This window comes from Drosophila innubila, assembly GCF_004354385.1.
Source record: "Drosophila innubila isolate TH190305 chromosome 3L unlocalized genomic scaffold, UK_Dinn_1.0 0_D_3L, whole genome shotgun sequence".
Lineage (NCBI taxonomy): Eukaryota > Metazoa > Arthropoda > Insecta > Diptera > Drosophilidae > Drosophila > Drosophila innubila.
In genome coordinates, this window is record NW_022995376.1 from 440,856 (window position 1) to 467,068 (window position 26,213).

General features: G+C 40.8%; 10 protein-coding genes across 11 annotated transcripts; 5 read left to right on the plus strand and 5 right to left on the minus strand.

Moving 5' to 3' along the window:
- The first annotated feature begins 782 nt into the window (after nt 1–782).
- On the plus strand, nt 783–2,271 carry LOC117787933 (ubiquitin thioesterase OTU1). The gene has a single exon (XM_034626570.1). The coding sequence runs from the start codon at nt 926–928 to the stop codon at nt 1,988–1,990; it is 1,065 nt and encodes a 354-aa protein (XP_034482461.1). The 5' UTR covers nt 783–925; the 3' UTR covers nt 1,991–2,271.
- Nucleotides 2,166–2,898, minus strand: LOC117787934 (protein Asterix). The gene is made up of 3 exons (XM_034626571.1): nt 2,655–2,898; nt 2,506–2,586; nt 2,166–2,387 (listed from the first exon to the last, which is right to left on the minus strand). Exons 1-3 carry the CDS (start codon nt 2,808–2,810, stop codon nt 2,298–2,300), a joined length of 327 nt encoding a protein of 108 aa, XP_034482462.1. The 5' UTR covers nt 2,811–2,898; the 3' UTR covers nt 2,166–2,297.
- Nucleotides 2,899–3,255: 357 nt separating this feature from the next.
- On the plus strand, nt 3,256–6,196 carry LOC117788556 (pentatricopeptide repeat-containing protein 1, mitochondrial). Its single transcript, XM_034627341.1, has 3 exons — nt 3,256–4,445; nt 5,077–5,784; nt 5,855–6,196. The coding sequence occupies exons 1-3, from the start codon at nt 3,321–3,323 to the stop codon at nt 6,146–6,148; spliced, it is 2,127 nt and encodes a 708-aa protein (XP_034483232.1). The 5' UTR covers nt 3,256–3,320; the 3' UTR covers nt 6,149–6,196.
- A 330-nt stretch (nt 6,197–6,526) lies between these two features.
- LOC117787144 (EKC/KEOPS complex subunit TP53RK) lies at nt 6,527–7,312 on the minus strand. Its single transcript, XM_034625586.1, has one exon. It carries the CDS (start codon nt 7,243–7,245, stop codon nt 6,547–6,549), a length of 699 nt encoding a protein of 232 aa, XP_034481477.1. The 5' UTR covers nt 7,246–7,312; the 3' UTR covers nt 6,527–6,546.
- A 267-nt stretch (nt 7,313–7,579) lies between these two features.
- On the plus strand, nt 7,580–8,712 carry LOC117787454 (charged multivesicular body protein 2b-B). The gene has a single exon (XM_034625992.1). The coding sequence runs from the start codon at nt 7,653–7,655 to the stop codon at nt 8,286–8,288; it is 636 nt and encodes a 211-aa protein (XP_034481883.1). The 5' UTR covers nt 7,580–7,652; the 3' UTR covers nt 8,289–8,712.
- On the minus strand, nt 8,389–10,070 carry LOC117787453 (dehydrogenase/reductase SDR family member 4). Its single transcript, XM_034625991.1, has 3 exons — nt 9,743–10,070; nt 9,083–9,485; nt 8,389–9,027 (listed from the first exon to the last, which is right to left on the minus strand). The coding sequence occupies exons 1-3, from the start codon at nt 9,988–9,990 to the stop codon at nt 8,722–8,724; spliced, it is 957 nt and encodes a 318-aa protein (XP_034481882.1). The 5' UTR covers nt 9,991–10,070; the 3' UTR covers nt 8,389–8,721.
- Nucleotides 10,071–11,441: 1,371 nt separating this feature from the next.
- LOC117787658 (flap endonuclease GEN) lies at nt 11,442–14,345 on the plus strand. The gene is made up of 4 exons (XM_034626236.1): nt 11,442–11,677; nt 11,737–12,055; nt 12,439–12,896; nt 13,086–14,345. Exons 1-4 carry the CDS (start codon nt 11,520–11,522, stop codon nt 14,287–14,289), a joined length of 2,139 nt encoding a protein of 712 aa, XP_034482127.1. The 5' UTR covers nt 11,442–11,519; the 3' UTR covers nt 14,290–14,345.
- On the minus strand, nt 14,286–20,259 carry LOC117787656 (alanine--tRNA ligase, mitochondrial). The gene is made up of 12 exons (XM_034626235.1): nt 20,021–20,259; nt 19,785–19,958; nt 19,240–19,385; nt 18,964–19,173; nt 18,756–18,900; nt 18,217–18,380; nt 17,162–18,153; nt 16,816–16,972; nt 16,463–16,748; nt 14,897–15,117; nt 14,641–14,842; nt 14,286–14,583 (listed from the first exon to the last, which is right to left on the minus strand). Exons 1-12 carry the CDS (start codon nt 20,186–20,188, stop codon nt 14,377–14,379), a joined length of 3,072 nt encoding a protein of 1,023 aa, XP_034482126.1. The 5' UTR covers nt 20,189–20,259; the 3' UTR covers nt 14,286–14,376.
- A 405-nt stretch (nt 20,260–20,664) lies between these two features.
- LOC117788341 (fat storage-inducing transmembrane protein) lies at nt 20,665–22,711 on the plus strand. Its single transcript, XM_034627079.1, has 2 exons — nt 20,665–21,521; nt 21,581–22,711. Exons 1-2 carry the CDS (start codon nt 20,993–20,995, stop codon nt 22,306–22,308), a joined length of 1,257 nt encoding a protein of 418 aa, XP_034482970.1. The 5' UTR covers nt 20,665–20,992; the 3' UTR covers nt 22,309–22,711.
- A 507-nt stretch (nt 22,712–23,218) lies between these two features.
- LOC117788633 (ganglioside-induced differentiation-associated protein 1) lies at nt 23,219–25,471 on the minus strand. Of its 2 annotated transcripts, none has more exons than XM_034627462.1 (4): nt 25,210–25,471; nt 24,509–24,701; nt 23,999–24,181; nt 23,219–23,935 (listed from the first exon to the last, which is right to left on the minus strand). In XM_034627462.1, the coding sequence occupies exons 1-4, from the start codon at nt 25,330–25,332 to the stop codon at nt 23,436–23,438; spliced, it is 999 nt and encodes a 332-aa protein (XP_034483353.1). In that variant the 5' UTR covers nt 25,333–25,471; the 3' UTR covers nt 23,219–23,435. The 2 variants fall into 2 exon arrangements, with proteins under 2 accessions (XP_034483353.1, XP_034483354.1); XM_034627463.1 differs by having other exon boundaries at nt 25,378–25,419.
- Between the last annotated feature and the right edge of the window lie 742 nt (nt 25,472–26,213).

Sequence of the window (26,213 nt, forward strand, 5' to 3'; positions counted from 1 at the left end):
CTGAATCAATAAAAGACAAATGGATTTTCTGTAAGAAAACAAATATTTTGATATTTTTCTTGATTATGGGGACTGTTGGGCAAAATGTAAACACTTCAATTTAACAAGACCTTTGCGAAACAATTGTTAAGTGGCGGAATACCATTTGCAGCGAGTATAACGAAGGGGAAACTGTATGGATAGAGCGAGCGCACTATGTTTGTCTCCCTCTCTCCGCCTAGGAATGAGCCGCAATCCAAGCTGCCAACTTTCTTTAAGAAAAAAAAAGCTGCTTTGACGGGGAACATGTCGAAAAATAGCTAAAATTTCAATTGAAATAGCATAAAATCTCGATTAGCATGTCGAGATTCATTGGATTTCTTAGTTTAGTTTTAACAACGTTGACCGAGCTTATTTTCCCTGGAAATTTAACACTTTTTTTCGTTATGCAAAAAAAACGGAAAAAACTAATATGTACTTTAAAAAAGCTGGAGTTCCCGCTGCCCGCTGTTTTCGTTTTTTTCACGCAATTTTACTTTGAAAAAAAGCCAGATTTGACGGGAAAAAGCTGAGCTGGCAACACTGCCGTGCACAATTGCACTTGCCAGTGCTGCCGTAATAGCGGACATTACAACTGTGTCTGGCTGGAAATCCTTTCTGCCTGCACTTTTGCATAGTTTTAAAAGAAATACTAACAGCAAAACATAACAGAATATATATTGAAAATGGCCATATTTTCCACAATTACCAATTTTAAAATTTTTATAGCAATTAAGCTCTAAAAATAGCCAGAACTAGCTATAAAATAGCTAAGTTGGCAACAGTGTACAATAAAAAGACACTTTGACAAACTAAATTAAGTCAAAATTCCAAAATACTCGAAATTTTAAAACAAAAAGTAGCAATACCATTTTTGGCAAGCATACGAAATAAAGAATAATCAAAAATGACTGGTTCATTTAGTGTGAAGCTGAAATCGAAAAAAGGTCAATTCATAGTGAATGACCTTAACGAGAGCACAACTTTGGCGGAGCTGAAAAGGCGGATAGCGCAGGTGACGCAAATCAAGGAGCCACAGCTGCATGTGCTTGTGGGCTATCCACCACGGCCGCTGAATCTCACCGAGGAGGAGCAGCAGCAGCGAAATATAATCGCCGCTGGCATTAACAGAGGAGAGACGCTGATTGTGGAAGAGAGAGCAGGAGGGGAAGCGTCAGCGTCAAGCATTGCGGATGACGAAGCCCTGGCGCGTCGTCTGCAGGCCGAGGAAGATGCCGAACATTTGCGTCAGGTGGCAACCACAGCCAATGGCGAAGTGCTGCCTGATATCGATATTGCACCCATCCCTCCTCCCCCTGTGTCCACCGCACCCGCACCCCTGGAAGCAGGCCCCAATGGTGACTTCAATGGCATACTGCTGAAAAAGGTGGTGCCGGCGGATAACTCGTGTTTGTTTACAAGCATACGCTTCGTGCTGAATGGCAAAGTGGACAACGAGGGCAGCGAAATGATGCGCCATATAATTGCCCAGGAAGTGGCTGCCGATCCGCAGCAATATAATGATGCTGTGCTGGGTAAGTCGAATGCCGAATACTGCACCTGGATACAAAAGGCCGATTCCTGGGGTGGCGCCATCGAGGTATCGATACTGTCCAACTACTATGGCATCGAAATTGATGTGGTCGACATACAAAACGCCATCATCAATCGCTTCGGCGAGGACAAGAACTTTGGCCTGCGTGTGTTCCTACTCTTCGATGGCATCCACTACGATCCACTCTACATGGAGACCACACAGAGCACGGCACCAGCTACCATATTTCCCGTGGAGGAACTGGCCGTCTATCAGCAGGCAGAGCAGCTGGCAAATGAAGCCAAATCATCGCGCCAATTCACCAATGTGGATAAATTCAATCTACGCTGTCTGCAGTGCGATCTGATGCTGGTGGGTCAGGCACAGGCTCAACAGCACGCCAAGGCAACCGGACACGCCAATTTCGGGGAGATTTAATACGTGCTTATCTTTGGCACCATTTATATTCTGGCCTTTATTGTGTTTGCCTATTATATACTCAACACCTAGAAGAGATCGGGATCCAGATCGACTCGAGTCCCAGAGTAATGCAAAAAATAAAGCCATTTAATTACTTGCCTGCAGCTTATTTAACAAATTCTTTAGCAAAATGTTTTCTACAAATCTTCTGTTATTAATTTATTTAAAAACTGTCTACACCCATGCAACTGTCATTTGATTTTTGGAGTATAATAAAGTTCCATTCATTAAACTCGCAACAAATCAATATTTATTTATTAATGCGTTATGATGCCCACGGAGGAGTCATGGCAGCAGGATTTTGCAAATATGACATGACCACAGCACTCACGCTCAACATGAAGGAGGAGAGCACCTGAAAATAAATAATCATATAAACACAACAGCTGGTAGCAGAAATCAAAATTTAAATAAAATCTTATCAACTGTTTTAGGAATACCCCTAATTTTTGACACGATTTCTCGGCTCTCACCTGTTTGGCATCGTCACTGGCGCGTGAACTGGAGAAACTGATGCAGGAGCAGTAAAGAGCAAACCAGGCGCACCATTTGAGCTGTGTGTGTGTGGTAGTTAAATTTTATTTCTCGATAATTGTAGGGCAATAAATGATAATTAGTTTACCTTCATCATCAGGCCACACATGGAGAAAATCATGCCCAGAATATTCATATAATCCGGCATCATGTCCTCGTTGGCACCACCGCTTTGTCCTTGGTTCTTGGGTGCCTTATAGCGCACGATCTTCTCTTTCCGACGTGGATCTACAGTGATACTCATTTTTTATTAATTTTAATTCAGTTCGAATTGAAGTGACAAAACATAAAAATTTTTCAATGGGAATGTTAGCGTTGCCACATCTATAAGAAATGAGACGAATAATCAGAGCTGCCAACTTCTAAGAGGGAAAATAGCTACTTCTGACTGGAAAACATCTTAAATTATTTTTATTACCGCCCGAGCATAGTTTTAGAATAAATATTAATAGCAAAACAAAGCTGAATATTAATTAAAATACCCATATTTCCGGCTAATAGCAAATTTTTTTAGCAATCGATCTTTGAAAATAGCCAGAGCTAGCTAAAAAGTAACCAAGTTGGAAACTGTGATAGCAATGCTGAAAGCGCTGCCACATCTAAACTAAAAACAGCTGTGTGCAATTCACAAAATACGTATGCACATCTGAGAATAGCAATGCTGTTTCTTTCCAACTCATATACTATGCAGCGGCATGTAATTTTAAAGACGTTAAATTATATAAAATATTGAGAAAAACGACAACAAATAATAATGGCATTGCGTTTATTAAGTTTTGCGTTGAATACAAACATTCGCCGCTTGCCACAATATGCAACAACACTTGGCAGATATGTAAACACAACTTTTGCTGCTCAACATGTTTTTATGAATTTGCAGTGTGAACAAATTTACAATTACAAACAAAATCGTCGGCTGCACGTGCGTATTTCAGATCAGGAAGCCGGTCTGCAAACCAAACGTGAGGCCAACAGGAATACAACCATATTAGAGGAAAATGAAGTAACTGACAAAGTAGCAGAAAGTGTGAAAAGGAAGGATAAAGTGGTGTCAACAAAGAAGAAGATGGAAACTGCAGTTGATTTTGGTGATGCCGATTCCTTTGGTGGCAATCGGGAGAGTGAGAACGGGACAGAGATAACAGCTGCTGAACTGGAGGAAGAGGAATTTATTAGTCGACCCACGAGATACTCTAGAAAACTACGCACGAAGGAGTATGCACGTCTCATCAAGGATCATTTAAATGCGAATCGCATAAATGAGGCAATTTCTGTATTAGAGATGCGCATGTTGCGCGAAGATCGCGTTAAACCCGAGAATTATATATACAATTTGCTTATCAGCGGCTGTGCCAAGGCGGGTTATACAAGGAAGGCATTCAGTCTGTACACCAAGATGCGACAACGGGGCCTCAAGGTCACCGGTGGCACCTTCACCTCCCTCTTCAATGCCTGCGCCAATGCGCCCACTCACCTGGATGGTCTGGCCAAGGCGCAACAGTTGCGGGACAATATGCTGGAGAAGGGCTACGAGCCGAATGTGAAGAACTATAATGCCATGATCAAGGCATATGGTCGCTGTGGAGATCTGCAGACCGCCTACCAGCTGGCAGATGAGATGCTGGAGCGGAATATCCACTTGCATGTGGACACCTTCAACTTTCTGCTGCAAGCGTGCGCCAGTGATGAGCAGCAGGGATTCCGCTTTGCTCTGCTCACCTGGCACAAGATGCTCCGGTGTCGGCTGAGTCCGGATTACTACACTTTCAATGCAATGCTGCGCTGTGTCCGGGATTGCGGATTCGGGGATCTCCAGGCGATGCAACAGGTGATTGCAGAGATTGCCACGGGTGCACAGAAGCCACACTATACCCAAAAGGTAAGGAATTACAAAAGGAAACCAGTGGGCTGTTACAGTCGAGCACGCTCGACAGTAGGACACCCTGAGCCCAGGTACTCTGTACTGAAAGCTGATTTTCAAACGATTGTTCCTATGGCTCTATGTGATATCTGAACCAAATTTGGCCAGGATGTATAACACCAACTAAAATGCATATTCTATCAGTTTGGTTGAGATATCTCAAAAAACAAACAACGTTTTCATACTAAGACTTGATTTTCGACTGTGCGTCTCAATATGATATAGTGCTCCGATTTGAACCAAAATTGGGCAGGTTGTATATTACCAGCTCAGATGTATATTCTATTCGTTTAGTTCTGATAGCTTAACAAACAAAAAACTTTTTCATACTAAAACTTCATTTTCGATGTATCGTTCCTATGGCAGCTATATGAAATAGTGGTCCGATCCAATTAAAAACAAACTTGATCTGCGTACGGTATCCAGGAACCTACTTACCATCTTTGAAGTCTCTAGCTCTTATGGTCTCTGAGATCAACGTGAAAAAAAAAAAAAAATAAATATACAATTTAAGGAATCCAAAATAAAGAGGAAAGCAGTAAGATTCCTAATTTTTTTCTTTTAAATTTTCTTATTCTGATAAATATAGGGAATTCCCCAGATAACTGCCGGTAATAGTCTGGTGCTGTCAACAAATTCCTCGGAACTGGAACTGCAAGAGATTAAGCCGACGGAGGAACTGGAGTTGCCCAACCTGCTGCTGCCTCAGGGGCAACTGGGCAGTCTGGTAGCCCTGGCTGAGGTGACGCGTCCGCATGAACGCTTCCTGTTGCTGGGCGGTCTTACCGGTTATCTGGACCTGATGTTGGCGCACAAGATCACGCCGGACATTAAGAGCTTTACCACCATGCTTGAGGTCATACCGCCCACTAATGCCGCCGAGAAGCAGCTGCTGAGCTTTGTCCGCAAGATTGGCCTCAAGGCGGACATTGATTTCTTCAATATACTGATCAAGAAGCGTTCGATGCGCTTCGACTATGAGAGTGCCCGCGAAGTGTTGACCATGATACGCACCACTGGACTCAAGCCGGACATTGTCACCTATGGTGTATTGGCGCTGGGATGCCGGAGCCAAGAGCAGGCACGGGAATTGCTGCAACAAATGCAGGCGGCAGACATCAGGATGAACATTGCCATACTGGGAGCCATGCTGCGTCAGGGTTGTGCCCAGAAATCCTTTGCGTATGTCAACGAGATCATGCAGCTGTGTCTGGAGGAGAGCATCAGACCAAATGAGGCTTTCCTGCGACATCTGCACAACTTTCACAGAGGCTGCGCCAGGGCCATTGATGCCAGGGTGAGTATAGGCTGCTCCACATGAATTTTGATTATTAATTACCCTATTTATCATCTTCCTCCTCCTGCAGCATCCATCAACCAAAACGCCAGCATTCAAAAAAGGTCACTCGAAATTCTGTGATAAATATCGCCTGTTCTATGAGGAACAAGGATTGTCCGGCCTGAAACTGGAGGATGCAGTCATCAAGCTGAAGGAACGTCCGTATGCGCAGTACAAGGCGACTCCTGAGACGGGAATGGAGCCAACGAAACATGAGCAAGTGAAGCGCAAAACCAAAGCTCGGAAATATATTAAGAAAATTAAAATAGATCAACTCAGCGACGATCCTTCCGAATCGAATCCCTTTAAAAGAATAGCATAGCCTTCATCTATTATTTTATAATTGTTAAATAAACTATTTGGTCCCAGTGGAAAAGTATTTAAGTAAATTTATTATAAAATTTGAAAAATGCATTTTTGTTTTGATTTATATTGACAATTAATAAAAATTGAAAGTTTACTATTTTAAAACTTTTTTTATCATTAATAAAGCTTTTTTTATCATTAAAAAAGCATTTTTTTTAATAAAATCAACCAAATTCTTCCAAAATTGTATGGAGTCTTAGGAATGGTGTCTGAAAATGTTTATTATTTTTATCATAATAGGTATTTTATTTTTTTGATTAAAAAAGATTTTATTTTCAAGATTCTTTTTTTAAAAATCCACATCATATTTGAATTAAATAATGTTTATTATTTAAATTATCGTTACACGCTAAGCTAGCCAATCATAGTGCGCTTCCGACCCCGTGCACGGACCTCTTCAAACTTGGCAAGAACGGCCGGCTCATCCTTGCCACATTCGGAGCGATAAGCCTCCAGGATATTCCCAAAGATATAGTCCTGTTCGCTGTGCGTACTGAGTAGTGCTCGCTCCAGGACGTACAGATCCACGCCCTTGTCCTCCGCCGCCTGGTTGTAGTGACTCAGTCCGAAGTCTATGAAGATGACATCGTATCCATTCTTCGCGCCTGGATTGGGATTGATCAACATGTTGGAAGTGGTGAGGTCGCCGTGTATTATGTTATTGGCGTGCATTTGGCCAATGATGCATCCAATCCGTGCGGACAACTCAATCAATGTCTGCTTTATCTGCTCCTCGTCAGACGGAGACTTGGACTCTACTTTGACCGTGTTCTGGATAAACTGTTTGACTGTCTGTGCATTGCCGAAGTATTCCATGTACAGCTTGTGTGTGTTAGTGTCCGAGTGCAGAATACGCGGTGCGAGAATTCCAGCCGAGAGGCAGCGACTGGAAGCTTTCACCTCGGCCTTCATCCGCTGCCGAGTGATTTGTGTGTCCAGCTCTGGATGACGATACTGCTTGACGAAGCGTTCCTTTATCAGACACGATTCGCCCTTAAACTCGCCAAGGTAAAGGCGTCCCTCTGCGCCTTGTTTAATTATATTTAAAGCCATTTTAAACGCTTAAAATACGTGAACGCAATAAATGTGTGACCGCTAGTTTCAATTGCCGCTCAAACGAAATCACCCGCTGATTACACGAAAACAGCTGATTTTATTTTAGTTTTTTTTCATGCAACTCTGAATCACGGTGAAGCTATACCAAGGTGGTGCAATGGTTTCGACAACATTGCATAGCTATTGTGGCAACAGTGCATAGAAATTTGTTGACATACTGAATAATATAAAACCACCTTGTTATTAGTTACACCATGACTTTGACATTCACTCGGAGGCAACGATAGTTGCCACACAAACAGCTGCTTTTGTTTTGATACTTATATTTACCCAATAATCAGCAAGTGATTCATCCTTTTTTTTGCTTGTTGTAAAATCTATTCTGTCATTTAAATTCATAGAAAATGTTCAACTTGTTTGGCAAAAAACCGACTGTGAAGGAACAGCAACGCGAAAATGATCGAAGTCTTCGCAAGGCGACTCGCGACATTGAAAGAGAGCGTCGGAAAATGGAGGAAGAGGAGAAGAAACTGGAAGCTGAGATCAGGCGTAACGCAGCCGCTGGAAACAACGATGCATGTCGCATTTTAGCCAAGCAACTGGTAGAAATTCGCAAGCAAAAATCACGCAGTTATGCAGCGGCGGGAAAAATACAATCCATCGGCTATCAGAATAAGAACATGGGCGCAAACATTGCACTAGGCGAGGCGATGGGAACGACGGCCAAGACCATGGCTGGAATGAATAAGCTGATGCGACCGGAGGCAATCGCTGGAACGGTGCGTGACTTTCAACAGGCGAATATGCGCATGGAAATGACAGACGAAATGATAAACGATACGCTGGACGACATGCTGAACGAATCAGGGGATGAGGAGGAGTCCAACGATGTGGTGAACAAGGTGCTTGATGAAATCGGCATTGAAATCTCAGGAAAGATGGCCAGCATTCCAGCGGCGGGCTCTGGCGAATTCGAAACGAGCGGCAAACGCACCGAAAAAGACATTGCGGATCAGCTGGCTAAACTGCGATCTACATAGTTACATATTATTATTTATATATATATATATATTATACACTCTCAATCACATTCTTAATTTGCTTAATCCTTAACCAAACTGTAAGATAAATTTTTTTTATAAACAATTGTTATTCATAGGCATGGTGTATTTATTAACAAGGTGGTCTTATATTATTACGTATGGCAACCGATTTCTATGTTAAATGTTTCAAAGCGAATGCACCACCTTGTGATAGTTTTTTCACCATGACTTTGATTTGCATAAACAAATATCTAAAAAACATTTGTTATTATATGCATGGTGTAATTAGTAACAAGTATGTCAACAAACTTCTATGGTGAAGTGTACTTCGTGTGGTGAGAAAAGAGCAAGTACACCACCTTCTGATAGTTACAACACATTTATAATTCATAGGCAATAAGACATAATAAATAAGTGTGCATAAAGAGTTTTAGAGTCGGGCATGCATGCCGCCAGACGCGACAATGGATTCTCCAGTTATATAGCCCGCATCATCTGATGCGAGGAAGGAGACAACTCCCGCCATTTCCTCACTAGTGCCCAGACGTCCCATGGGAATCTTGCTGAGAGCCGCTTCATTTGCCGCCTCATTCTCGTAGAGCGCCTTGGAGAACTTGGTGCGGATGATGCCAGGTGCCAGGCAATTGACGCGTATTCCCTCCGGCGCCAGATCCTTGGCCGCTGCCTTGGTCAGACCAATCAGCGCCGTCTTGCTCACAGAGTAGGCGCCCAGCAGCTGTAGATAACAGGTGATAAGGATCAACTGATAAGCAACATTCTGATCGACTTACCTCGAATGCATCAAAGCCCGCTATGGAGGAGACAAACACAATGCTGGAGCCCTTCTCCTGCCTCAAATAGGGCAATGCCTCCTTGGCCAACAAAAATGAGCTCTTCACATTTACATCGAAGATCTTGTCCCACACCTTCTCATCGCACTCGAGGACTCCACCTACAGCGGGATTCGTGGCGGCATTGCTGATCAGAATGTTCAGTTTGCCGTACTTGCTGATCGTCTCCTCGAACAGCTGCTTGCGATCCTGCGCCTCACTCACATGGCACTTGAGTCCATGCACATTTAGATTCAGTTTGCGCAGCTCGGCGAGCGCATTGTCCACATTCTTCTGCTTGCGACTGCTGATCACGACGGCAGCGCCGTCCTCGGCCAAACGCTTGGCGATCGCAAAGCCAATGCTGCAGTTTCACAAAAAGTTCCCTTTATTAAAAATCCCATTATTGAAATTCCCTTTATTAAAAATCCTATCATTAAAATTTCCAGTATTAAATTTTATTTCTTGTTTTAAGACTTTAAATAACAAAATAAGAGCTAAAACAAATATCCATAAAAATCATTTATTTTTTTGCAAGTGAAAATGTGTACATTTTTTACTTTGTCCAAACGCTTTCCTGACCAACTGTATGTCCATTATGTGGACTCCATATTGACTTACCCATCTGTGGAGGCGGTGACCACCGCAACTTTTCCTGCTAGACGTTTCATGTTGTTGGCGTTCGCACTTTGACTGGCGGACATTCGCTTATGGCAGAAGTTATGTTTAACTTTGTTATTGTATTGATTACGATTTCTAATCGACGTGTTGTTCGTAGTACTTTGGACTTGACTTCCAGTCAAACCGGTAGAAACGCCAAAATTTCTTTTCAAAGTCCTATTAACCAAGTTTTTGGTAATTTGCAACATATTCAAACCAATCTTAAGATTATTTTTTTTTATTAAGAATTTTCCTATTGATTTGCTTTTGATAGCGTTCTGTACGATTCTTGTTGTTTGTGAACTTCCAATGAAAACATTTGTTTGCTGCTGCTGTTGCCATTCACCACGAAATCAAAAGCTTCATTGAGCGCGCTTTTTGAATTCCAACTATTAACACACTTGATATGCAATTTGTGTAAGCCTTAATTATGGAAACGAAATACAATTTCACAGATGGTAAGGGGATCAAATCTGGAATTTAGGCTGCTTTTATTTCAGGTTTTGAATGCCACGACCCTTCGGCAACAAGTTGACAAAACGTGGCCAAGAATAGGAAACAGAGCTGTGTGCTAGGAAAGACAGTGGCCAGCGACTGAATAACAGAGAACTGAGAAAAATAGAGCAGCTGTACATGTCCGTTCAGAGCGTGCAGTGCGTTCAGAGCGTGCAGTGCGTTCAGAGCGTGCAAAGCTTTGCTTGGAAAGAGCTTCCATGTATGCGTGCATGTGGATCTTGTGGATCCTAGAGCAGACGAAATCTCTGTCGCTCTGACTGGTCATATGTGTTGTTAGATGTGTGCACTTGACTTGTTCTATTGTCACCTACTGCTCGTTTCTGTTCGCCTGGTACATTTGGGCGCAATTTTAGTTTTTCTGGCACAGCTCGACTTGAGCATTAAACAGGGAGAGGGGATGGTGGGGCTGGCTTTAACTGACCCTAAAAATATTTATCAAAATATCCACTGTGCTACCACTAAAATACCAGGCGAACAGAGTCGGGAGCAAATCTTTTACATGTGTTTGTGCGTGTGTGTGAGTACAGTTAACTAAGCACAGGGAGTAACTGTAAAAACTCTGATCCGCTCAGAGCGCAGAAAGCTTTGATTGGAAAAGTTTGCATGTATGCGTGCTCGCAAGTCTGTGCGCCTGTGGATCTTGTGGATCCTAAGAGCTGGCAAAAGCTCTGTCGCTCTGATTGGTCATATGTGTTGTTGGATGTTTGCACATGACCTTGTCTATTACCACCTACTGCACATTTCTGTTCGCCTGGTAGTTATTGTTGCATTTAAGACTTTTCTGGCACAGCTCGGCTTGGACGTTAAATACTTTTTGATGGACCTAAAATATCTATTAAAATATCAACTGCATTAAATTAAGAGTATTGTTTAAATTTGTAATATAAAATTAAAATATAGAATATTTTTTTTTTTTCATTTTTAATGGAAAATTACAAAATATTTTTATTTATTTTAATAAATATTGAATTATTAATTTATGTACAATTTATTTCTTAATTAACAAAAAAAAAAAAAAAAAAAAAAACAAAAACACATTTCAATTGTGCGCCGTCCATATTACTGCAGTTCTCCAGCACTACACTCATACACGCCAGCTTAAGGTGAATATAGTGAATTCACCTTAAGCCAGCTGACAGCTGTATATATTGTGAATGGCAAATATGCTTTTGCATATGCGCTTTTAAATCTAGCGCGCTTAATAATTAATAATTTAAATACAATGGGCGTCAAGGAATTGTGGTCGGTGTTAACGCCACACGCTCAGCGCAAACCGATTAGTGAGTTGAGGGGGAAGAAGGTGGCCATCGATCTCGCTGGTTGGGTGTGTGAGAGTCTCAATGTTGTGGATTACTTTGTGCATCCGCGTCATCATTTAAAGTGAGTTTAATCGAGACACGCTGCTAAAAATTGTGTTTTTAAATGAATATCTGTCCCAGAAATCTCTTCTTTCGCACCTGTTATCTCATCTGGGAGCAGGTGACGCCAGTGTTTGTGCTGGAAGGAGTTGCACCCAAGCTGAAGAGTCAAGTGATTGCCAAACGCAACGAGCTGCAATTTCGAGGAGTGCGTCCAAAACAAAAGGACGACACACAACAGACAGCAAATAAAGCTAAAGGTGATAAAGGGGACAAAGGTCGCACTCGGTTCAATCATGTGCTAAAACAATGCGAGAATCTCCTGCTCTCCATGGGAGTCCAGTGTGTCCAGGGACCAGGAGAAGCCGAAGCCTATTGTGCCTTCCTCAACAAGCATGGGGTAAGTGTGGATTAGGGGTGTTCCTGAAACCGATTCAGATTTGCGTGCGCCAAAAATTTCATTAAAAACAATTTCGGAATTGGTATGAGGAAGTTATGAATTAGTAGGGGTATTCCTGAAACAAATTTGGTTTTCGTCTCAATTTTTCCTTATAAAAATACTCCTAATTTTAGCCTTTCCTATTTTTTATCTTCTCAATTTTGTTTCCTAATTCCTAGTTTTTGTTTCCCCAATTTTGTATTGCCTAGTTTTTGTCTTTTAAGTTTTTTTTTTCCTAATTTTGGATTCCTAAGTTTGTTTTCCTAGTTGTATATGTGTTTCGACACTCGTATAGGGAATTATTATATCATATTAAATACATATTTAATGTATGCTCTGCTCAGTTGGTCGATGGCGTCATTAGTCAGGATTCGGACTGCTTTGCCTATGGAGCTCTGCGCGTCTATCGCAACTTTTCGGTGTCCACGCAGGGAACTCAAGCAGCTGCCGGCGGTGCCGTAGACATCTATGACATGCAGGAGATTTGTGGGCGCATGGACTTTGGTCAACAGAAGGTCATCGTGATGGCGCTGCTCTGTGGCTGCGACTATTGTCCCGATGGCATTGGCGGCATCGGCAAGGATGGTGTACTGAAACTCTTTAATAAGTACAAGGACTCTGAAATACTGGATAGACTGCGCAACTGGCGATCTGAGATGAACACTTACAGTGCTTTGGAGCTGCGTGTGGATGACAAGACTATTTGCAGCCACTGTGGTCACATTGGACGCACCCAGAGTCACTCCAGGAGCGGCTGCAGTGTCTGTGGCACACACCGAGGCTGCGACGAGAGCCTATGGAAGTGAGTGAGCTGAAAGGAGACCTCATCTAAGATATATCACAAAAAAACCCAAATTCCAAATCTACGATCAATTCAAAGATTTCTAAAATCTTGGTGTAATCATCATAGAATTGACCGTAGATTACGATTTTGGGTTACCATTTTTTCAATGTTTTGGGCCCATTCATCAACATTATTATATCTTTACAGGGAACAACGTCTGTCTATAAAGGCGGAACTGATGCTGCGTAGAAAGGCACTTAGCGATGTCCACTTTCCCAACGAAGAGATCATATCCGAGTTCCTCAGCGAACCAAGCACAATACCCAATTTAAATCTCAACTGGCAGCAACCGAATCTTGTTAAATTTATTAAACAAGTTGGACATTTGCTGCAATGGCCGGAAATCTATTGCTTTCAAAAGTTCTTTCCCATCTTAACACGCTGGCAGGTGCAGCAGGAGCCGAACTCTAAGACATCTCTAGTCCAGCCCAGGGAGATAATCAAGAAGCGTGTGGTTAAAGGTGTTGCCAGCTTGGAGTTGTGCTGGGAGGACACTCGAGGTTGTTTTAATGGACTGATACCGCAGGATCAAATTGATGAATTTAATCTAGAACATGCCAAGGGCATTGAGGAACTTTACTCCACCATTGAGCCACTGGACATGTTACAGAATGCATATCCAGATCTTGTGACTGCCTTTTTCAAATCCAAGGAGAAGCCAGCCAAAAAAGTCAAGCGAAAAAAGGACAATTTGGAGTTGGAAAATAAGTTGAAAGCCAAGTCAAAACCTGGACAAAAAACATTGCATCAGTTTCTGCAGCGCCAAGAGGATTCACCAGTCAAGCTGCCCGCTCGGCAGATGGCCAAACAATGCTCCACACCCATCCATAAGTGTTTGCCCTCCGACTTGGACAGCGATGGTGAATTTGACATGTCTGATATTATAAATGGAATCGTTGCCAATCCTCAAGCATTGCCTGCTGTCCAGAAGCATGCTGGATATTTATTGCATTACAAGCCATTGGCTGAGGACTTAAGCATGCAACTCGCGGAGCTGAGTTTGGAGCCAGAGAAGCCATCAAAGAATCAACAGTCAAATCCCAATCTCTCAATGCAGACACAAAGCAAACACTTCGCGCAGGACGACAGTTTCGATCTGTTGGTTAAGGGCGGGCAGGAGAAGCAGTCAGTGCCACATCTGATCCGTACTCCTTTGGAGCGTTTCAAGCAGCAGCATCGCCTATCCAATGCAGCGAATACGAGGACACACCAAAGTCCAAGTCCAAATCGGAGTTACTTCTTCAATCAGAGCGTTGATGAAGCTGATGTCTTTGAGCAATTGATGGCCTCCAGTATGAGGATGAATTCGCAGGAAGATCAAGATCTGGTGGTCATAAGCGATAGTGATTAACCTGCTTTATGTACATCTCTATTTAGTCAGTTTTAAATGTTCGCTCACAATGGCAACCTTAAGCTTAGCTTTTACTTTTGCATTCAATTAAGAGTCCAAATGGGACTTGGCATAATGTTGAGCACTGCACATCGCCTGCTCCAGTTGCTCCTCGAACTGTGTGTTCACCTTGCGTCCCTTCATATTACACACCATCTCGGGATTCTGTCCCTTGGGTGCCGTCACCTGGCCGCCAAATGTCTTGGCAAATGATTGCAGCCAAAGTGCCGCATTAAATTGTTCGCTGATGCAGTTCTGCAAAAGAAGATAGAGATGGAGTTGGGCAATTGGATAATTGGAATACGGACAAACCTGAGGTACACAGCAGCGCGCCTTGACGATGTTATCACACATGCTGACAACGAGAATTGGACGATCTGTACATAGTTTGGTGGCACGCTGCAGGGGAATCTCTTCCAGCAGCGCCGAGCTGGATATATAGTGCAAAATGTAGGGATTTGTGTCCAGCGGCTTCTCCAACATCAAATTGCGCATTTCAACTTCCACAAATTCTCTGCAATGACCTCAAATTAGTTGCCAGTGGAAGATATCGAAATGGAGCACCTACTTGAGAGTGGTTCTCGATGTCTCCTTGAGTTTGCGCAGCATCTCGTTAATCCGCTCGAGAGTGTCCACTTTAAAGGCATATGACAGCTTTATGTCCGAGTGCAGCATGTTGTGGCGTATCGTCTGCAGCTCAATCTCAGTGGCATTGGTCAGCTTATCGGTCTGGAACTGTTGCTCCAGCATATCCACTCGATGTCGCAGCAGAGCTACTGTTTTCAGAACCTAATGAGTCGAAAACGACGACGACTTTAGTAACTCTCATTAGTAGGGAATCAAAGCAAAACTAATAATTGTTTTTTATACTAATTATGAAATTAGAAGTTGCTTAAAAGTAAAAAATTGACATCAAAGTGAAGACCCTTGGCATGAAACCATAGCCACGATCATAAAATATAAAATTTTCAAAACAAAATTAATTTAAATGCAGTATGAATTAAAATGCCAAACCATGGTCAAAATGACATTCCGTTTGGAAATCGGTTATGTTTTGCCAAAGCTATGACAGTTCGAAGTTCGTCAAGCCGTCGACCTAACAACTTTACAAGTCAAAATTTTTGTTCAATTTAACATGATTTTTTACAGAAAAATGAAACGTCCCAGAATCAAGTTTAAAGTGTTGTTTTATACTAATTATGATATAAGGAGTTGATTGAAAGTGAAAATTTGAGATTTAAAATTTTGAATTTTCAAAAATCCTAAGGGTGGACCCTTACCATCAAAATCGAATTCTGGCAAAAAATAATTTTTTTTTAAAGTAAATAAAATTTAAATGCTGAATGAATTTAGAGGCCAAACCATGATTAAAATGACAATCCGCTTGAAAATCGGTTTAGTTTTGACAAAGTTATGATGGATTGAAGTTGGTGAGACATTGGATCTAGTAACTTTACAAGTCAAAATTTTTGTTCAATTTGACATGATTTTTTACAGAAAAATGAAACGACCCAGAATCAAGTTTAAAGTGTTGTTTTATACCAATTATGATATAAGGAGTTGATTGAAAGTGAAAATTTGAGATTTAAAATTTTGAATTTTCAAAAATCCTAAGGGGGGACCCTTACCATCAAAATCGAATTCTGGCAAAAAATAATTTTTTCTTAAAGTAAATAAAATTTAAATGCCGAATGAATTAAGAGGCCAAACCATGATTAATATGACAATCCGATGGAAAACCGGTTTAGTTTTGACAAAGTTATGACGGATTGAAGTTGGTGAGACATTGGATCTAGTAACTTTACAAGTAAAAATTTTTGTTCAATTTGACATGATTTTTTACAGAAAAATGAAACGTCCCAGAATCAAGTTTAAAGTGTTTTTTTATACTTATTTCGATATAAGGAGTTAATTAAAAGTGAAAGCTTGAGATTTAAAATTTTGAATTTTCAAAATAACAAAGGGGGGACCCTTGGAATGAAATCAAACGCACGATACAATGAAAAAAAAAATTTTGAATGCAAAACGTTTAAATTGAGACATTTGGAAAAATATGCCGAAAACGTAACGTACACGCTTCGGTTCTAAAAAAAAGAATCTATTTCGGTTTTGGTTTAATAGGTTTTTTGCTTACATTCTCAGCCGCTTGTCCAGCGACTGCGGTGAAAGCAAATCGCGCCCGATTCGTTTGCTTAAGATTAACGATGCAAAAGCCGGAGAGCTGCTTTGTGTTGGTCACATGAGTGCCGCAGCAGAGTTCCTTGGAGCTAAGACCCAGCTCGGGACATTGCACAGTGATAAGACGCAATCCCTGCTCGGGATACACTTCACCCGGAACCATTGTTATATCATTCTGTTGTAGAACATCGGCAGCACTGAGATGCTGAACACTGACAGGAGAGGCGGAGCAGATGACACGGCTGTAGACGTAGATAGAAGACTGTAGGCTGTAGTTATTCTAGACAGAGAAACGCATGAAAAACTTACTTAATTAAATCCTCAATGTGCTGCACATCAGTCTTTTGAATGCGCTTACCAAGCAGACCAACTTCCAGTTTGCACTGCTCACTGTTAACAGTGCTAGACACCTGATATGTCACCTTGTTGAAGAGCGTCCTTATGGCCGCGTTCAGCAGATGGGTTGCTATAAATTTAATTTCATAAAAATCATCAGTCTGAATGAAATATGCTAAAGTAATTTGGATCCTATTTTATTTGTAATTGTCTCAGCTATGTTATGTAAAAGTTTCAGACTTCAAGTTCTAATGGTTTGGGCTGTGCAATGATCACTCAGTGAGTGAGTAAATGAGTGAGTCAGGACAAAGAGTTTTACCTGTGTGATGGCACATGTTTAATTGCCGCTGTTTGGCATCCACCTCCAGTTTTACTTCGTCTCCAACGGCAAGCTCAAAGTCTTCGGTGGATGCGGCCAAGGAGCAAACATGCACCACACAATCATTGAGAAGCTTTACATCCGAGACATTCAACTCCAGATGCTCCCCGGGTCTGTGTTTGTTTTTAACCAGCAGTTTGCCAAGATCCGATTGTTGACCGCCCGATTCATAGTAAAAATTGCTGGCTGCAGTGACAATAGATAACGTATTTCTTGAGGATTCGGCTGCGGATGAGTTGAGTCTGAGGATTGACAACTCTGTATCATTTTGTAGCAATCCCAACACACGGCTGCTAACAATTGGAATTGTATAGGATTCACTGGGCGTGTCATAAGTGTAGATATACTTGTGACTGTTATCAGTGGACGCTAATCTTTTGGTAATCTCCGCCTGCGCTTCTCCAATCCTTTGCTGCAACTGTAAATCATTGTCATCTCCTTTATGCCGTTGTGGTTCCTTAGTCCTGAGCTTGGCCAAAGCCAATTCGGCGTGATATCGATCCAAATCACAGTTCATGTTCTCCAGCTCGGCCAACTTGAGGAAACTGTCCTCGGTTAGGCCATAGGTGTCCGTTAGCTTGTACAGGAAGTCACCTGGTATGGTGTTGTTGGGGAAACTGGAGCGCTGCACTTGAAACTCACGATAGGCGGGCACAAATCCAGGACACTCCATCAAATCAATGTCATCCAGCTTCGGAAATTCGGTTAGCACCTCGGCAAAGGCCTTGGACGAGCTCTCACGCAGATTCTTGTACACCTCCTGCTCATGGGAGATCAGTTCAATTACCGACTGTTGTTTGCTGGATATCTCCGGATAAGCCTCGCCCAGCGTCTCAGCTACAATGGGCACCAACTGTTTCAGCAAATCGTCACGGGCAAACACTTGTTCCGATATGCTTAACGCCTTGCGCAGCACTCGCCTCAATTTCTGACTGTTTAAATCAAATGGATTACTCAATTAGCATAGTTCCATTTAGTATTGAATACATACATACTTCTGATCCGGAAGCATTCCATCGGCCAGACATGTGGTGACCATTCGTGCATGATCGGCAAGTATTCGGTAACTGGTATCGAGCAGCGCTGAATTATGTGAGACGGAACCGGAAGCGGAGCCGGAGTCGGGAAAGCTGCCTGCATAGACGGGCGCCTTGGAGAGCTGTGTTTAAAATTAATAGGAACAAGTTATAGTTAATCGTTTGAAATATATTTGTAGTCAGGGATTAAAATTATAACCTTTAACCGATATTAACCTCTTAAAATTGGTAACCGTAACTGAAACCACTTTTATTATACCAAAAATGAAATTATGCAATCAAAACAGAAAAATGTTGGAAAAAAAGTAAGGAAATTCATCTTAGAAAAATAATCAGAGTACAAAACTAAGCAATTAATTAAATACTGTCTAATTTTCCATTGATATTCTATATTTTTAAATTACATGCGTTGATTTGCTAATTTTCTGTATCCTAATTTTGTAATTTATGGTGTTTTTTTTTATTCTTATAGGGAATTAAAGGCTATTATTACTCACGCTTTGTATGGCATCAAAGAACGGCGTAAAGAGATCCGTGTCATAGTTGGAGGATTTATTTTGAAGCAGCGCTGTTAAACGCTCGAATCCCATACCCGTATCCACGTGCTGGGCGGGTAGCTCCGTGATGCTGCCATCGGCATGGCTACAAAGATTATTCGAAAAATGTATACTACATTTGCATTGATAGTTATTACTAACAACTAACCGATTGTATTGAATGAATACCAAATTCCAAAGCTCAGTGAGATCTGAACGTCCTGCATTCACTAGTTTGGCTCGCTCTGGGATGGAACTGGGTCCAGAACCAGGTCGATGATCGATGTGAATTTCAGTGCAGGGTCCACAAGGCCCCGTTGCACCCATTTCCCAAAAGTTATCCTTGCAACCAAAGGGCAATATACGCTCTGAGGGAAATCTTCAATAAATAAAAACAAAATCTAAAGCAAATTTGTAGAGCACAAATCGAATAATAAATATTTACCCCAAACTGCGCCAGATTTCAACGCACTCGAGATCGGCAGGAATGCCGAGCAGCTTGTCGCCGGCAAAGTAGGTGACATACAAACGCTCCGGATCAATGTTGTAAGGTCCGCGGACTAGCTCCAATGCCATGGCGCAGGCTTCACGCTGCCGGATATATGCATATATGTATAGTAAACTGATGTGACATAATAAATATAAAGGTACCTCATACGACATTTATTTAAGGAATTACAAAAAAAGAAAAGAATTTTATTAAATTTTAATATGTTGTAGTACGTAAATTTTTTGGTATATGATACATATCTTATTAATACTGAAATTATTCCCTAATAAAACAGTTTGGCATTCCTTATACCAAAACATAGTTTTTTTGAGCAGACCCGAATGCCATTCTTTTTTTTTTTTAGAATAATTTATATATAGTATTAAATTTAATATTGGTTGTCACATTTAATATCAAAAATTTTGGGGCATGGAAAGACTTTAGTCAGTAGACTTTTACCTGGTATAGAGGTTTTTTTATTTGTATTTATATAAATTTACCTTGAAGTAGTCACCAAAGGACCAATTGCCCAGCATTTCGAAGAAGGTGTGATGATAGCCATCCTGACCAACCACAGATAGATCATTGTGTTTACCACCAACTCGCACACATTTCTGCGAATTGACAACGCGTTTGTGCGGTGCTGCTGCCGTACCCAGGAAAACGGATTTGAACTGAATAGAGGAGAAGACAACTAGACAATAGAATCGTCCATTAGATTTCAGGACTCCCTTACCTGATTCATTCCCGCATTGACAAAGGCAACGGTGGGATCACAGAATGGCACCACCGGACTGGATCGCACGAATTTATGCTCATGATTCACCGTGAAGTAGTCGATGAATGTCTTGCGAATCTCGCGTGCGGTGAGCACACGCTGCAGCTTTTTGGCTGAGTTGTACATGCCAATTAAAAATTTAAATTCAATTGCAATTACATGCGAGACGAATGTCGCAACAGCTGAGAGGGAGCCGGTAATTAATCAACAGAACTGGAACAGACTCAGCAAACAGCTGATCGGAACTGAAACAAGCTCAAATGAACGGGTCATTAAGATGAACGAATGAACTTGTTCAGCAAATTTAACTAAAATTGATCACAAGCTGTAAACGGTAAGCAATTTGAAAATTAAAAAACTAACAATTTAATAAACATTCTTAATTCGAAATTTAGATAAAGTAAATGGGAGTTTTTTTAAAGAATGCAACATTCTGCCAAAGCTTTTAAAATTGTAGCTTTAAAATTATTAAAGTTGCAGATTTTGATAGTTTTCGGAAATTGATCACAGTATAAAAATGGACCTAAGTCCGCGAGCCAAGCCTGTCAACTCGTTCTTTTGTTGCGACTCGACTATTAAAAAAAGTTGGCAGCACTAAAGGTTCATTTGGAAATCAGCTGTGCGGTCGTGTTCTATTTTTTAGCTGAAGCAACAGCTGCGTATTTTGATTAAAAAATATGCCACAAACTAAAGTAAAAAGTAAAAATCAACGAAAATTATAGTGCTAAGTGAAAACATTAATTAAACTCACTGTTAAAATCACTCAAGCTAAGTTAAGTTCTATGCAAATGATACAGTTTAGAATTGAGTTTGGACTTTGACATATTTCGGATTGATTTCACTTTCACTTTGACCCAAAGTGACCAAAAACGGCAATAATCAAAACGACGTAGTATAGAACATAATAAAGGAAACCACAAAGAGCTGAGAATGGCCACAAAACGTCGACCACTACGTCCGAATCTGGGTCAGAGCGGCGGAGGACCGAGCAGCTCCTCCAATATGAACTTTCGACCTGGTGGACCCGACATAACCCGATCGGAGGCGAAGGGCACACGACCGACGGCCGCGCCGACGAGCATCCGAGAGATCCTCGTCATGGGTGTCATTCACCTGTGCAAAAAGACCATATTCTTCAATACGGATCTGAAGGTGGCCCTCTATCTGGGCAGTTTGTTCATCATTTCGCTTATTGGCGACTTCTTGCCGTTTCCCCGGACATACTTTGCCCGCTCCGACAACCTGTTCAATCTGTACTTCGTCAAGGTCGGTTGGGGCTGGACACTGTTGTTCCTGGTGCCGTTTACAGTGCTCTCCTCGTACACGATCACCTGCGGGGACATGAAACGGATGCTGAGGCATCACTTGCCACGTGTCCTGATAGCCACATTCTTCTGGTTCTTTTGGACAAAGCTCTTCAATGTGGTGGAAACATCCTACGGTCGCTGCACAACCAAAGGTAGTATTAATTGAGTATTTCTGCCGAATCCTTAACTATATTCCTGTTGACATTTACAGGGTATGCGAGCAAGTCCAGCTGCCTGAAGGCGGGACATCTCTGGCAGGGATTTGACATCTCTGGCCACGCCTTTATACTCATACACTCGAGCTTGGTGTTGATCGAGGAGGCGCGTCCCATCATCAAGTGGGAGACCATCAAGGAGCATCTACGCAACGAGCTACACAATCGCAGTGTCTCGGAGACGTCGAGCAGCAATCCGTTGCGCGGTCTAAACACGGAACAGATACGTAGTCTACAATTTCTGTACACCCGGCTAACGCCCATAATTCGCACCCTGTTCATTGGAATGGCTGCACTGCAGCTGCTCTGGGACATCATGTTGGTGGGCACAATGCTGTACTATCATCGCATGATTGAGAAGGTCATCAGCGGCATTGTGGCCATTCTGACCTGGTACTTTACCTATCGCTTCTGGTATCCAACCAACGGACTCTTGCCGGAGTCACCTGGCAACGGTTCCTTCTATTACCAACGCGATAACTTTGTTTTCAAACGACCCACGCATTTACCCAGCTGCCCAGCAGCAGCACCAGGTGGTGTCCAGGCATCCAGTAGCAATGGCAAGTCAACTGGACAGTCGCAACAACAGCAGCAGCAGATACCTACATTCATGGGTATGCCACTGTTCACCAATGCAAAGGCTGCCAGTACAGCTGCCAGTTTGCTCAAAGCGGAGCAGCAGAGGAGGACAGAGAAGCACCTTCAAATGGGCGTGGATAGTTAAAGCTTAGGAATCTATATATAACGAATGATCAGAAAACAGGAATTGAATTGAAGGCATTATTTTTAGACCTTTAACCGGTTGTGGTTAGCGAACGAAATGAAACTTTTGTACCAAAATAGAACTTAATACCAAATGTTTTTATATGTACTTGTATATTCTAAAATGTTATGAGGAGCAGCTTGAGGCTTTGCACTTTGGCACAGTGCGCTCGCTATGTATGCATACAGTTAGTCTAGCAAGTATTTTGATATAATGCAAAATTATAAAAAATTTAATAATTGATTGAAATTGTTAAACGTAATTCGAAAAAGTAAACGAAACAAGACGTTAAAGCGAAACTATTAAAATTGAAATAGAAAATATCTAACCGATTCATGTATGGCAATAAATTGGATTCAATCTAGCGTTAAATTCAATTATTTTAAGGCTTGAAGGTTTTAAATTTAAATATTGATATTCGTTTCAGTTGGATACCCTTTTTTTAAACAATATTTGAATTCATATATTATTATTATTATTATATTATTCTGGCCTTTGGTTCTTAGAACAAGTTAAACAAGTTAGAACAGGAAAAAAAATTTAGATTGAACTGAACTATTTTAAAAAATAAAAGTGAACAATTTGGGTTAATTTGTGTTAAATCTAGCATTCAATTCAATTATTTTAAGGTTTAAAGTTTTTAAATTTAAATATTGATATTCGTTTCAAATAGACAGGAATAGTAAAAATATAAACTAAAATAAATATAAATATGAATATTTATTAAAATAAATATAAATATGAATATTTATTTTAATTAATATTTGTATTGTTCCTGTCTTTGGTTCTTAGTACCAGTTAAAGAAAAAAAAAACACAATTAAGATTGAACTTAACTATATTTAAAAATAAGAAAATAACAAATTTCTAAATTTAAGATTTTGTGACAACACTTTAATGACTAACTGTAGTTCATAGTCCGTTTTCTGTTTTCGATTTCTATCTCTCTTCACGCCTCTTTCTTGCGACTTGTGCTATCCAAATCCAATTTCTTGGATTCTTATGTAGATTTAAGCGTTCTTATGTTTGTGTTTAAATGTGCCCCACTTTAACGATAACAATAAAATAAAAAGCAATAACAATTGCCAGCTACTTGTGTGCAAATGCCGCAAACATGGCCATACCCAAGAAACCGGCTGTGGCTCCCAACTTGTAATTTGTAGGCGTCATGCTCCACATTTCCCTGAGGATATCAAAGTTACTGCTGGGCATCAACTTTACATACGACCCTCGTAGCCTGCAGCGCTGGAAATATTGCTCAACCCGCGGCAACTTGTCGTTAGTCCAGTAATAGTTCTCGAATCCCAGCTGATGGAGGCGCTGCAGCAGCAGGCACAAACTGACATCGGCCACTGTAAACTGCTCGCCAGTCAGCCACCAATCCGAGTGTTCTCTCTGCTTGGACAGTTCCTGCTCCACAAAAAGGAGAGTATTTCGAACCGCATCCAGCACTCGCTGAAATTCGCTCCTGGTTGATACGAGATCCTTGCGACGCATCTGAATCTCCAGTTTTTGCTTCAAGGCAACGTTCTGGGAGTTCAGATCGCTGAGGGAGCTACGCAGCAGTTCCATAACTTTGTCATTGTTTTCTGTAAATTCAAATTCAACGATCATAACAATGGACACATATTTAAGGACTTGCAGTAACTCACTCAGGCAGGATTGCCGCACGGGTCCAATAAATGGAGCTTTTGGCACCAGCTTTAGGTCATCATGGATAAGGGATCCCAGACTTAGTGTTCCTACGGGAACACGAGAAAATGCTCGCTCAAAGACCATCATCTGGTCATATTGTAGTGAGTATGGATTGTATGGCTTTAAAACTGGATGCTCCTCTAAAAAAGAAGTTTAAAATTAGGCTTATTATTAGTAGGACTATATTAATCAAGCAGAGATCCCAAATAAGACATAAATTTAAACACAACATACCAGAAATAAATGATCAGGTTAAATGGGAATATATAAGTTGTAAGCAGTTTTTGAAAAGGTATCCTAAAAACAGGCAAGACTAGTTTTTTTTTTTATTTAAATAAAAATATTATGATATAATTATTAAATTGCAATTATTTTAGAAACCATAAAATTGGTTTTTATTGGTTTTGATTTAAATATGTAACATAACTATTATTTCATAACTTATTTATTCAGATCAAGTCACTTACCTCCTCTATACTTTGTATCCACATAGCTTATAATCTCCGGAGAGTTGGGAATGACAAAGACACCATCCTGCAATACGGGCACATCGCCTTTGGGATTCAGATTTAGGAACCAGCTGGAGTATTGCTCTCCATTGCAAAGATCGATTATGTAGGGAGTAAAGTCTATATTTTTTTCATAAAGTACCAGCAGAACCTGAAAACAATAAGATTTCTTATGTAACTGAACAACAATAGCATCGATGCAAGTATATTGATTTTATATATAATATTTATTACTTAATAACGTACTACTCAACTATTTAAATTTAGCTCAAAAAATAATTACTCTTTGTACTTAAAATAATGTTAAAATTATTCTCGGATGACCGCAAAATACGAATATTATATAATTCAATAATTAGAAACTTTAATTTGTAAATGAAATTTACTAAAACTGTATGCAAGGTGAAGAATTCAAAATACATACTGTACATACTCAAAAAGAAACATATGTATGTATGTATATTAGATGAATCAAGTGATTGAAGTTAGCAGGGAAGTCATAAGCATGGAAATGGAAATGGCTTTGTACAATAATAATGACTATTACTGTGATTACATTAGTAATTTAGCACAATTTGTGTAGAGCTGACGCGATAAATCTAAGTGTGAGTTAGATTAATTATTTGTATTTCAAAAATCACATGATTTTGGCCACTAACTTTTTGCGAGTAAAAGTTGTACGGATGAAAATAGAGCACTAGTTTATTGTCCGGAAATACGGGTGCCTTGAAATCATGTGGAGCAGGCGCCATAAGCGCCATTTCATTACTTTGACTGCTCATCTTCCAAATAAAGGCTCTGTTTACTTTAATAATTTATCGTATTTCTTGTATCACATGCTTTGCATCGATCATGAGAATTAAAGCCGTTTCACGCGGGATAAAGTAAAACTTTAAGATTACTCCGATCTGCTCACTTGAAGCGACGCGAAGCGACTAAAAAAATATAGAATGAACTTAAGCTCAAATCTCCGTAATAACTCACACTTTCCACTGAGCGCAAACACAGAAATTATTTGCGCTACTGTTTGCGGATTATTCATCAAAGTTTTGGCTTAACCATTTCTATTCACTTCCACGACTGCTACATATTTATTTATCATATTTATCTTAATTGTCTTATCACCCTACGCTGGAAACTACCAGGCAGCAGAAATGTGCAGTAGGTGGCAATAGACAAAGTCAATTGCATACATCCACACACACATACACACACACACAAATGTGACCAATCAGAGCAGCGCAAAAGCTTTCGCCAGCTATTAGGATCCACAAGATCCACAGGCGCTCAGACTGAGGAGCACGCATGCATGCAAGCTCTTTCCATCAAAGCTTTTCGCACTCTCAGTGGATCAGAGCATTAACCGCTGATCTCCTTTTCTCAGTTTTCTGTGATGACACACGTCCACAGTGTGAATTTCACACAATCAGTGCAGCGAGACTTTTCAACAGTGGCGGTCAGCAAATCGCGTTAGTTATTTGTGCATTTTGCTATTAAATTCGACAAAAATTCAAAAGCAATTCAAATTCAAAATTATAACAAAGTGTGCCAAAAAAAGATCAATTTTGCGAAATGATGCTTTTTCTGTTAACCAAGGCTGCCACACCGTTCTTTATGGCGACACTTTAGTGCTGCCAATAATTGCGTGAACTTTTGTATAGTT